Source organism: Manis javanica, chromosome 1, assembly GCF_040802235.1.
Source record: "Manis javanica isolate MJ-LG chromosome 1, MJ_LKY, whole genome shotgun sequence".
Classification (NCBI taxonomy): domain Eukaryota; kingdom Metazoa; phylum Chordata; class Mammalia; order Pholidota; family Manidae; genus Manis; species Manis javanica.
This window is the reverse complement of record NC_133156.1, coordinates 7096392-7110225: the sequence shown is the minus strand read 5'-3', so window position 1 is coordinate 7110225 and position 13834 is coordinate 7096392. Positions and strand designations below refer to the sequence as shown.

General features: G+C 35.9%; 1 protein-coding gene across 5 annotated transcripts in view; it reads right to left on the bottom strand.

The window, feature by feature from the left end:
- Positions 1 to 10543: 10543 nt before the first annotated feature.
- ZMYM2 (zinc finger MYM-type containing 2) overlaps positions 10544 to 13834 on the bottom strand; it is a 123563-nt gene continuing 120272 nt past the window's right edge. For all 5 annotated transcript variants that reach the window (XM_073223707.1, XM_037017172.2, XM_037017173.2 and 2 more), the window contains one exon: positions 10544 to 12772. In XM_073223707.1, the coding sequence (XP_073079808.1) occupies positions 12580 to 12772 (193 nt within the window). In that variant the 3' untranslated portion in view covers positions 10544 to 12579. The remainder of the gene's footprint in view (positions 12773 to 13834) is intronic.

Here is a 13834-nt window from a genome sequence, read left to right as displayed (position 1 = left end):
ACTCTTATGTGCAACCATTTCTACCATCTATCTTCAGAACTTTCTCATTAACCCAAACTGAAATTCTGTACCCATTAAACAATGATTCCTTATTCCTCCTTACCCAGCCCCTGGAAGCCACCATTCTATTTTATATGGATTTGCCTATTCTAGTTACTTCACGTAAGTGGAATCATTTGTCTTTCTGTGTCTGGCTTATTTCACCTGGCATAATGTTTTCAAGGTTCATCCACATTATAGCATGTGTCAGAATTTCCTTCCCTTTTAAAGTTGAATAATATTCCACTGTATTTATAGACCACATGTTGTTTATCCATTCGTTGTTGATAGACATTTGGGTCGCTTCCACCTTTTGGCTGTTGTGAATAAATTTAAATTTTTAAGTAATACATTTAAATAATTTTAAAATAAATCAGTACTAAAAGGCATGTAATAAAATCTAGCAGTCCTCTTATTCCATTCGTGATTCTTGTTCTGTCGGTCCCCAAAGGCAGTAGCTTTCATATCTTTAGCTCTCTCTACTGATCCTTACAATTGTATTTCTAAATATACTTGTAGTGCATTTTCTTGAGTTTTTAATTTTTTAGTGTAATTTACTGACTCCGTAGAAGAGCTAGCTCTCCTCTACACACATCCCTGATATATTCACAGAGATGTCTCCCCTCTGCCACTGTCCCAATACAACTACATCACACATTTTTATAAAGTACATTTCAGTGCTTGCAGTACTTTGCACGTCAGTCATAGTCCAGCCAGGAGACAAAAACCTCTCTAGGTAATATGAACAGAGAAAATTTAACAGAAAGAATTATTAACTAGTAATTAGGGAACTGACTACCAGGGATAAAGAGAACTCCAAAGAATATGAAATATCAAGTATGGGTAGCAGCTACTATTGATAGGATGGAGAGAGAGTGCCCAGGGATGGCCGGCAGGGAAGAGCCCCTCCACAAGGCAGAGTGGGTATGGCCCCTTTTGGGGGACAGAGAAGTTGGATGAGATGCCGAGGGTGGGCTTGATGCCCAGCCAGGCACCACCCAGCTGCCAGTGAGGCTCACTGGGAAGCTGCCCACTGAGGACCCACCCACAGTCTTGCCGTGGAACCAAGGAAACCAAAGCCTGAGACCCAAGAGAAACACCTTCTGGCAACGTCCCTGGCAGGCCCTCTACTGTGACATGGGCAAAGGGCCCAGATGCACTCTCAAAGACAGACAAAGCCGGGCAAAGAAGGGTGGGTGTAGAGAGGCAATACAATGGCAAATGGCACACTGTGGTCATAGAGGGAAGACATCCAAAACACCCTTCACTGCCCTCCAATGCCTCTCATCTGGGCTGGAGCTCCTATTTCCTAAACCCATTATCTTCTGCTTTCCTCACTTGTCATCTCATTTTGGTGTAAGAGAATTGCTTCTTGACAAAAGTATCTAACAGGCAAACTTTCTGAAAATTTGCATATCTGAAAATGCCCTTACTCTGATAGTTTGGTTAGATGTAGGCTTCTAAACCAAAAATCATTTTACTCAGAAATTTTAAAAGAATTGCACCAGTATTTTCTAACTTGTAGCACTTCCATTAAAAAGTCTGATGACATCCTGGTTCCCGATCTTTTGTACATGACTTGGCTCTGGATTGCTTTTCTTCCTTTTAGGAGCTTTTCTCCATACCCAGATTTTTTTAATTTCGCAGTGAAGTGTCTTGGTCTGAGTCCATTTAAGCTAACTGCTGTGAGCACCCTGTGCCCTTTCAAGCTACTGGTCCTGGTCTCTAGTTACAGGAACTTTCCCCATGTCACAGCTCTGTCCTTCCCTCCCTGGCACTTTCTCTTCCCTTTCTCGCACTTGTAATTTGATGCTGGACCTCCTGGTTGAACCTTCTTTTCTTTCTCATACTTTGATTTTTTTCATCTTTTTGCCTGACTTTACACAAATTTTATCAATCTTAACCAGCCTTTCTACTGAATATTTTATTTCTACTATCATATTTTGTCGTTTAATATTACTTTTTCATAGCCTGATTCCTGTACATGTGTGTCACTGTTTTTCTCTTTTTCTTCGAGTCTAGATTTTCTCCCACCTTCCTTTTTATCATGATCTCCATCTTTCATGTCGAAAGCTTTCCTCATGTCTAGTCTATTCTTACACAGAAGTGAGAATATGCCTGGAAGGAACCTCTGTGGTCATGAGTAGACTTGCCTGTCGGAGTTCAGCATAGTTCACTGTGCAGATTGTGATGTCATCAACTGTAGTTGTCTTTGTCTTTTGTCTTGGGCTGGTCTATTTCCCCAGAGAGGAATCCTCAGATTTTCTGCCAGATGGGCCTCAAGCATCCTGAGCACCAAGCACCAGACTCACTTCCTTTTATTCCTTTTTCCAGAAAGCCTGCCTCAGTTATGCCTGGTATCTTGAGTCCCAGGCCTCTCTCTCACCCTCTCCTGAATCACTGGATTTTTATAGGTGTGGGGTCAGGCTGCATAGGTTGAGGAGAAGATTTTGGAAAGAGCTAAATAGCTTCTTTTACAGACTTTTGAACAATCTCCTATACCCTATCTTCAGAGTACTTGATGCCTCCAACTCTTGAAACTTTTGAGAGGTTCTCGGTATAAATCACCAGCTTTTTGTTAGCTTATTTTTTGCAGCACATAACTTTCTAGACACAAGTGTAGTGATTAAGCAGTCTCTGGAGCCCAGGAACCCAAGTTTTCATCGCTTATTAGCTGGTGAGCTCAGGCCAGTTATTAGCCTTTTCGTACTTCCATCTCTACAATTTTCCTGTTAGTATAAAATGAGGGTAAAACCACAACCCCATAATAGCTTCCAGCAAGGGTCAGCACACTACAACCCACAGGCCAAACCGCGCCCATGAGCTGTTTCTGCATGGCCTGTGTGCTAAGAATGGTTTTTACATTTTAAAGGGTTGCAAAAAACCAAAAAACTCAGACACAAGACAAAACCTTAAGAGGCCCACAGGGTATTGTTACTATTTGGCCTTTTACATAAATGGTTTCCTGACCCCTGGCTTACAGGGCAGTTATATTAACTGAATTCATGAGATTAAAGCACTACAACAAAATTAAGTCATTTGTTCATTTATTTATTACCCGGTTTGGAGGTATGTATTTCATACAGGTAATGGAGTTTTCAGTGTATCAGTGGTATCAAAGCCAGAGACTTCATGAACCCCAAAGGATTAGGTTAGAAGAGGCCCAAGAATTTGACCCCAGCTTAAAGAGGTCAGAAGATGAGGAGGATATTAGCAAAAAAAAAAAAGGAACTGAACAGAGAAGCTATATAAAGTAGGAGAAAAATCAGGAGAATGCAGAATACTGGAACTGGGTTTTTAAAAGCATTTCAAAAAGAAGCGACTATATTTTTAAGTACTGCTGATAGGCTAAGTAATACAATGACTAAGAGCTGCCCATTGGATTTGACATGGACATCATGGGTGCTTAGTGAGCGCGGTTAGTGAAGCAATGAGACAAAACTTTCGAGTTTAAAAGAATATGCAAGACGAGGAATTAAGACCATGAGGACAGACAACTTTTTGAGGAATTGTTACAAAGGGAAGCAGGGAAATGGGGCAGAGGGTAGTAAACAGAGGATTTCTGATAGATCAAGATTGCATGCTAATGGAAACAATTCATGTGCTTCAGAGGGGTGCAGGTGTTGGTGGAATCAATGGAAGCCTCTTTTTGATTGTTTTAACACCGAACTCATTGTCTTCATTAAAGTAGGAAATGAAGAAACTAAGTCAAGCAAGGCTTGGCTTAACTACAGGCTGCAGGCCAAAGCTTAGCACTGCTTATTTTTGCATGGCACATTAGCTAAGAATGTTTTTTTTGTATTTTTAAGGCGGTTGGAAAATTAATTCTAAAAATATTTTGACAGTAAAATTGCATGAAATTCAAGTTTCAGTATCCATAAAGTTTTTTTGGGACACAGCCATGCTTTTTGACCTACATAGTCTACGGTGGCTTTTGCCCTATCGAGGCAGAGTTCAGTTGCAACAGAGCACTCATGTGGCACTCCTAGCTTTGGGCTGCTACTCGGTGACGGTTATTAAGAGTGTGTCTAGTGCCATGTGTAATTTCATTTTTTACCAGTGCAAACCCATCATCATGGCAAAATTCTTCCAATGTCACACTTCTAAGGCACATTGGAGTGTGCAGTTATCGAATAAGATGGCATTATTATGCAATGACACTAGAGCCATGCCCAAAATATTCAACATCTGTTGCCATTACAATACCGAAGCAACTCGTTACAGTATTTCCAACTCACAGGAAACCAACGATCAAAAAAATTAGAAAACTCAAAACGGAGTATTTCATTCCAGCAGAATTTCCTCACAAAAATGAAAACCTTCAAATGAGGCTGTAACCAAAATATATTTCTAAATGGCTCATTTGTTAGTCAAACAAGCCATTTACTAACGACAAATTAACTAAATATCTGACTGCAGCGAAGGGACCAGAGAAAAAAGCTTAGCCTTTTGGAAAAAATTTGCTCAGAGCTGAAAATTTTAAAACACGGTAAATGTTTTCAAGTGTTTTTTCTTAGTTCTTCATGAGTCAAAAATTTTTTTGTTGCCATTTTAAAGAGCCATGCCATGTTTGAAGTGCCTGAATAATCAGCCTCTATCAATAGTCTGTAGGTAACAATTACAGGCAAAAATATTTCCAAAGTTGAGATAACACTAATACAGTAAAACCTGAAAGTGGAATTTGCTAAGATGTATACAACTAATGGTGGCAAAAATATAGATATGGAACAGAAAAAGGCTTTATTAAATGTAAACATTTAAAGCCTATGGTCGGTGATGGTATTCATCATCAGTGAGTACTCCACGGTAAACATCCGAATCTGTCATGTTAATGAACCAGTAGGGTCAAGGGCAAACTTCATTCACTCTCAATCACTTAACCATCATTTAGTTCTGTGAATGTCTGTCAGGTAAGAAGCTTAGTATCTTGACTTGCCCCACCACACAGTAGTCCACCTCTTTACAATAGGGCAACATTGTGATGGTTTGAGTTCAGGGCCAAGACTGACCTTTTTTCCAAGTAAGAACCCTCACACTATTACTGAAGACTGATGAAGACGCTTGATAAACCATATGCTCATGGATATCAGTATTTGGCAGTACTTGTTTGAAAAGACATTTTCAAGGGTGAAATACATAAACTCTTAACAGATGAACATTTGCAATCAATTTTGCTAGTGAACAAACTTTGAACCCCAATTAAGCAAAATGGTATTCCCCAAATAGCCATTCCATCCTTCTCATTAGACCAGTATTGGAAAAAATTAACTCTCAATTACTTTATTTTGAATCTTGTCCATTAAAGATTTGCAGGAATGTTTCAAATACCTACATAATATTCTCCATGCTGCCCAAATATTGACTTGTTGCTCCTTTACAGAAAAAAGTTTTGCTGGTCCAAGCTTAAGGATGGGGGAGATGTAGAGATTCGAGAGAGGCAAAGATTGAAATGGTAAGGTAGGAATGACACTGGCCTATAGTGGCATCAGCTCAGATAGGCAGGTGTGAGTGCTCTAAGGGCGGCCACTGTTGGCCCTGCTAAGTACATTTCCACTTACCCTAATACTTTCCATCTTCCAAATTTTTGCTGCATGCTCACCCACTATATTTGTCTTGGTATATGCTTACTAAACATTTGCTCTATCAATGAGCAGCAGTTCACTGCTGACTGGGGCAGAGTGGGTTACCTATTTCATGTCTGTAGCAGTAAATGGACAGCAAGGGGCTGAAGAGCACCCCAAAGCTTTCCCACATTAAGAACCTAAACTTGGATCACAGCTCATCACTGACTAGTTGTGTGGCCCTAGGCATTTACTGACGTTAAGTTGTGGACAGTACCAACAAAGCCTCATGGACTGTCACACTGAAATTCTAATAACTGATCTTATTCCCACAGTCATTCCTGAAAACAAAAAAACTTGTCTCAAACTTGGAAAACAGGCAGAGGAACAGGTCTATCTCAAATAATCCACATTAGTTTGGACCAGCACTTACTTTATAGCATGAGAAGTATGGCTTACAACTCCCTGGAGCTCAGTGTAGATAAAATCAAGTCAGTGGTATTTGGAAACAAAATGTGAGGCTCAGATTAACAAATTCTTCCATAGATGGAATCTATTCCATAGACGGAATCTTGTCTTAAGTCTCTTAGAGGGCTTTCAAAACTTTGAAAAGCACAACATATTTTATATGTGCCACATAATACACGAGTGTAAGACAAATTTCATGACGAAAAGACTTTTATTATGTCCTATTCCATCCTATTTCACTTAAAAAAAAGTTTGTGGGCTGATTTGACTGTAGATCCTTGGGCTTTTAAACCAGGTGTTAAAAATGCAGCTCTATGGGACCCACCACAGATATGATAAATCAATCTCCATTGGACAGGTCTAAATTCTGCATTTTTAAACAAACTTCCTAAGTGTTATTTTAAGTGTTTATATTTTGAGCAGTACCACTAGTCATCAAACCCTGCATCCCAATCCCTTTGGTCCTCAGGAACTCAAGCAGTGTTAGTGTACACAGGGCAAATCAAACACACACACACAAACACAAGTGACAAATGCTCACACGAAAAATCAGGCATTACTTCACAGGTTCTAAGTCATGTTTTCAATGGTTCATTCTTAAAATTCCTGAATTCGAAAACACTGATAATCATTAATTCATTCAACAAATATTTATTAACACCTAGTACTGGAAACTTTTCTAGGTGCTCAGGATACAACAAAAATACTCCCTATCTCCATGAACTTATGTCCTAGTGAATATATTCTGCTCTTGCAGCATGCTGATTAAAAACTGAATTGAAAAACACTGATAATCTTTGAAAGCCTTCAAGATGGTAGATATTCATGGATAGTTTCCAATTTGCATCTGTCTCTGCATCCTATAAGCAGTTGGCAATTCTCCCTTTCCAGAACGGGAAATAGACTAATTGATATTAGAGAAACCTGGAACTACAGTCAGGAGTCAGAGTTGGGCTAAGAGCAGGATCTTAATACATTATTTGAAGTACCAAGTACTGTTCCTTTGTAACACAAGTGATTATGCTAAATAACACCCAAGTCCCTCTCTTCTTCTGACATTCCATCACACTTTCATTTCTCTCCTTACATCCTGCATCCCCAGTACCTGTGTTAGTGTGCTTGAAAGAATAACCACTCAAGTTATTTGCTGAATGAATAAACAACTGGCTCCATGCCATGACTGCAACAGCTATAAAGTTGTATATTTACTTAGAATTATGCTGCAAATATTGAGACAAAATGGAAAATAGTTATTTTTAAGTTTCAGAATTCAGTAACTGTTCTAGAACTGCCATTTATATTTATGCCTGTTCGAAACATATCTTGCATTTTTCTTAACGTGCAAATGTCTTCAATTACCTCTACCAAAACTAATCAAGAGAAAAATACTATTTCTTTTATTAGAAGAAAAATACTAGATATGAGTTTTATTATACATCTGCAGTTCCTTATCACCAATTCTGAGGTCCTGAACTATGTAAAGGGTATAGTCATACACAGTTTATCCCAATTACGATGGCTGACTTACTGTCAGACTTGAGGCGCTGCCCCAGAACCCACTGAGGATGTTATATAATCTACAAGCATATGTATTTTTGAAAAGGGCAAATTCTAAATTCTAAAACCTACAAGAGTTTCTGATAAAGGATTATAGTACACTTATAGTAGCATGAGTCAATTTAAGCTTTGTGCTGTGTACTATTGCCATCTGCTGACATCAATCTAGAACTACACAGTACACCAACAAAATTCAAAGGCTTAATCTTGATTAATAGGGTTAGAATAGTACATCAGTAATTTAGAAATTGAGATTCTATTTTCAAAAGCAACTGCTATGAATAAAACACTTAGCGAAGGTTTTAAAAAATATCCATCATATATATTGGACCTTGTATGTTCTGTCTATACTACATAATCTAGAAGTTGAATTACTTACCTTGATTCAATGTGTTTAATACCTTTTGGATTTCTAATGCATGGTGGGCACACTCTACCCCTTGGGGTACTATTTTTAACTACTCTTGTAATTAGTTGGTCTCAATGTCAGAGATGAGGACTGATGCCTTCAAAATGGAACCATAAAAAAATCATCAGAAATTGCTCCACAGACCATTTTTAACAGAGCAAAAAACAGTGTCAAAAAGGTTGTAGATTAATGTTTTATGTAATTGCAAGGGGTGGTAATTCTGTGAAATCTACGCTAGACCATGACCACCTTTCAGGGTATTCAAGTGTCCAAAACCCTGTTGTAAACTACCATGAATACATTCTCTGTATATTCCCCAGAGTTCAATGTACATACAACAGAATTATTTTTGTTTACCCCCTGTAATTGTAAGCTTTGGAACTCTAATGTTTTAATATTTTCTCTTTCTCCCTAATTACTATGGTTGGCAGTAGTTCTTTGGCACAGAAGAAATATATAACAAAGATTTGTTGTTTAGGCTTTGTGATGAGTTTTCATGTGCTGAGTTTACTTCTAAGGAATTATTTGAATAGGACTTAGAAAATTATATTGAATGCTGTCTTAAAGCTGTTTCAGGAAAGATGTCTCTCCTTTCCATGAAAATGTGTTTCTAAATAAATCATATAATTCAAAGATGAACCTTTAAAATTTACTACCAAGTCTCTTAAATACAGTATCAAACATACTTACTTGGGAATTCCAGAATCAGAAATCAAGGCAGTGCCTTCATTTTACAGATAAACACATTGACAGAATAAATGACATACAGAAGTCTGTGGCTGAAAGTTCCAGAAAGAGCTATTATTGTTCATTCCATTGCAGCACAAAACATGCTCAGTTAGGATTCACACCTACTTTCACTTGGTGATACAATGACCTCCAATGGTGGACTCACACGGTCTGTGGCCCTCTCTTTGGTTCTCAATATATTATTTACAAACTAAACCTTAGCTTCTTTGGTTCTTTTTTCTCAAAAGGCCTAAATTCACAGACTGGTTTAACTCAGTAACTAGTCAGGATATTATTTGCCCAGATTTTAGAATGACTTCCTCTTGCCCAGTTCCTTATAACATGGGGATCACAGTGACTTTTTTGGGGTGTCCCTGATCTCACTCCCAAGTAAAGAAAAAGAAGAGTATAAATGGAGCCACAACTTTAAGTGTTTCTACTCAGACTCAGACTGTTGCAATTAACCTGTTCTGGATATAAACTTCTAAATTTTAAGATTTCTTAGCATATAGTTTTCAAGTATAATATACTCAGAAACAACCAATAAGTACTTAACACTGGAAAACAGCATTAAAAATGGTCTATTTCTAAATACAGAAAAATGGGGTTAACTCAAATTTAAAGAACTTCTCTAAAAATGAGTGAGGGTCTTAACTAAGGGGGAAAATCCAAAAGTTATTACTGAAAGAAATTTATTCTTTAAAAATATTTCCTTGTACACTTCCATGACTATTTTGTTTGAGGGGAACAAGGAGATTATCCTATAGTCAATGTTAACTTAGAACATAAGTGGCATATGTTTAATAATACATCTTGGAAATAACTTACAAAGTAAGTGTGAATTTTTATAGTGACTTAAGACTGTAAAACATTTAAGACCTCAAATTAAAAGGACCCATACTGGAGTAGTACAAACCAAAACTTTGCAATTTTATGACTTCTCCATTACTGTAATCCTTAATACTCTGCATAAATGAGTCACCCCACTCCCAAATTACAACTGGCCAGGACAAAGGGGAATTCCCTTCAGAAAAACAGTGAAAGAAGTTTGAGTGCATAGTACAATATCCTCTCCTATCTCAGTATGTATAACACACTAGTAACAACTCTGTGTAATAAAATAAAAACATGAACTAGTATTCAAACAAAAAACATTTTTATGGCAAAACTTTAAAAAAAAAGATTGAGTTTCTTGCCTAGAAAAATTCTTTAATATATTATGTAATACAGTTAAAAGCCTTTAATAGTGTTAATGAAGATTCAATTTGGGAAATTCATTTTTTCAATATGAATCAAAACTTTGATTCATTTTTAATGGCAAAATCTTCAAAACAGAAAAATATAGCATCTCCCAGTTGACATCTTAAGACAATAAAGTTCTATTTACAGGATGCTATAATCAGAAATCATTAAAAAGCAAAAGAAACTGCTATCATTTCATTGTTCCTTTTTCTCAGCAGTCAACTATGACCACACAAACTAAGGAGATCCAGGAACCAATGAGATGCATTCTAGGTGAAATAAGTTTCACAGAACAAACAATTCTTCCAAACTAGTATTTTTCTTTTCACCCTGAGAGTCAAGTTAACCAATTCTTGGATTGCAATCAAGACAAAGACAAGAGCTCTAAATCCTCAATCATGTCAAGATCAAAATTGGGTAGACATTTCTGTTTAGGAAATCTAAAATGTACAATAAAGGAAATGGAAAGAGCAAAACAAGGTGCTTTAATAGTAGTACCATGGCAGAAATGTACGGTATTTGGTAAATACATATTAAGTGACATTTGGGAAAAATTTTATTGCTCTTGATGGAATATAGCACCACTTTGAAGAATAAAAAGTGGTTATGATTAACCATCTTTTAATCAACAATATGCATTTATAGGAAAAGTGCTTAAACACATAGTTTTGGAAAAAGGTAAGCATGAAGAAATTTTTGTATTATGTATTTTAAATGTTATCCACTTTTCTTCATTAAATAGACAATGAGCAATCTATTTTAGTAAAGTAATACCAAATTTGCTACTGTCCGTCTGATTATCAAATCAACAAATATAAAATTAAGGACAGAAATGCTATTCAAACTTTATAAAACAAATTAGAACATTATAATTTCTATGCCAAAAATATTTCTAGTAATTATTGCTTAAGTATATAGTAATTAGAGCTTAAGTATATAGATTAACTTGTGAAATTTTTCATATCATGACAGAAAATTTCTTTTGAATGCTAATATTTATCCTAAAGAAGAGAGAAAAATCTAAGGGATGTGTAGACATTGCCTGACCAACTGTGGAAAGTCAACTGATTTACCCTCATCAGTTTTAAAAAACGCATGTCACCATGGTGTTTCAGGAATTAGAAACAAGGAAACAACATGATTATACACATGCTATTTGAAGTCAGCCAAATTATTTATGGTAATTTGCAGCTAGCACATTGCTCAGTCTTTAGAAAGCAGGATTTTAAGTAAATGTCCTTGCTTTGAAAGAAAAGTAATTTACCTGAACGGATAGATGCTATGCGGAAGCAAAATTTTTTTAATGCTATCTTCTATAAGAAGTAATTAAAGTTTTATTAAAAGCCAAACAATCTAACATCAAATGTGATTTCCTGTGAGATATACTTTATCCATCATTTTTTGCTCTTCAATCATCTGAAATATAGATTTACTACACTGCTAAACTTTATAGTAAAATGTGACACTATCCTATTTAAACTAGTTTGACTTTCTGTAACTATGATTTCAGGAGTGGCATTTCTAAAAATTATTTTATCCAATGTATGCATCAGTCATATTTGAAGGCAGGCACAAGAATTCTAATAGAACTGGTAAAATTTTAAATTGCTACTCAGGTATGGCAACATGATCTGTATTCTTTAAGGTAGGGGGAGGAGGAAAAGTCAAAGTTCTATAAATAAAGGAAATTTGGGGTACTTAAGGTCAGTATAGAAAACAGAATTTTATACTTTCATCAGACATTTTTACAAAGAAAATGTCTCAATGTTTTCAATGTCATCTTCATACGTGTGTATATACACACACATACATATATACACACACACACATATATACAAGTGTGTATATACATGTGTGTGTATAAATGATTGTGGTGATGCAGGAAGCCACAAGTAAGAAAAGGACACTAAGGTTTTAATAAGGGGAACAAAGAGTTGTTTTTTACCAGTATAGATTCACATTACAGTACACCAATATTAACAGCATTCTCTTGTCTATTTTTGGTACAGAAGATGGCATCTCTCTACATGACTTTGTAAGGCTTCAGTAACTAAAACATAAAACTAAACAAAACCCCCCAAAAACAAAACAAAAAACCCAGCCTATTAGTTTACAGTTTATTTTAAAAATTATGAAAGACACTGCAAGTTCTAAACGTTTAGTAGTGCTACCCATACACAACCATATGGTCAAGAACCCAGTAAAAGAGCCCCCCATCAAGGAAGCTTTGCAACAGCAGAGTTGTGCAATATGGATGTTTCTTACTACAAGAAAAAAATTATACATGGCACATTCTCATTCATATTTTGTAATGTAAAAAGTTACAAACATACCTAATCAAATAAATAATAATAAAAAAAAGAATTCGAATGTATTTGTTAAGTATCCTAAAACCACTACATAGAATAATGGCAACTTTCACTCACAGATTATTTACAGGGTAATACCCAGTGTGGGTACACTGCTACAAAACTCAGAACAAAAGGAGTAAACTTGAAATGTTTTCATATTAAAGATCTAGCAGCATGACTATCTAATGCTGTTATGCCCCGATTGCTTCTGAAACTTTCCTTTTTAGTCTGTGTCTTCATCCAGTTCATAATTGTCTTTATCATAAATATCTTTTACTAAAAGAACCCGTACAAGCATATTTTCCAAGGTGTTTCGGTCCAGTGAAGTTGATGTGTACCAGACAGGGCTATCTGTAGAACTAGAGCATTCTGGTTGCAAATAAAAAACATCCATTCTCTGATTAAGATTCTGTGGACTTTGGGAGAAAGGAGAAAGTCAATTTCACAGTATATATCAACCTCCCCACAACTTTCTTTTCTTCTTTCAAGAGTAATTCTTGATCTAATTACTAATTCTGATGTGACTGATCGTTTATCACATTATGTGGTCAGACAACATGCCTCTACCTATATTAAATATTCTATCATTACAATACTTTGAAAGTGATAAAAGATTATTTTCCCACCATAATTTAAATTCTGTATTTGACTGAATTCAAGACAGCATCAATAGAATATTATTTTTAATCATTATTTTAATATTGCCAATTAACAAAATGCTGCCAATTATAATTTCAAAATGTATCAATTATAACATGCACCCCAGCTCCAGAAAGTAAAATGTGAAAAATGTGTCTTAGAAATGATGAAGTAGGGTAGCACATAAAATACTTAGCATTACACAATGGAAATAATTTTTAAAATACCAACAAGATAATAATGGCATAGGGATTTCCAACTAACAAATAGTTACTACAACTGGAAGATCCTGATACTGCTGTAGCCAAACAGGGCCACCCCAAATCATTTTCAGAAATATTACTCTCATCCTATAGGTGACATAGTTTTTATGAGTTCTTGAGAGCTAACCAGGGGACCTATAATTTACAAAACTGTTTATATAATAAAATACATTATTAGTTCATGCTAAATTAAAAAAGAAGAGTACATACTTAAAATAATGAACAGGGATGAAATGATTCATGGTTTCTAAACACTTCACTAGTTTAAAACTTTTTTAAATGTCTATTGGTATCAGATTGGGGGTAAAGCAGTGGTAGTTGAGAAGCATAGCACTTTCAGAGCACTATTACAGGCATACCTCAGAGATATTGCGGGTTCAGTCCAGACCACTGCAATAAAGTGAATATTGCAATAAAGCAGGTCAAATTAATTTTTTGGTTTCCCAGTGCATATAACAGTTATGTTTACACTATACTGCAGTCTATTAAGTATGCAAAAGCGTTATGTCTAAAAAACAAAACAACAATGTACATACCATAATTTAAAAACACTTTACTGCTGAAAAAAAATACTAA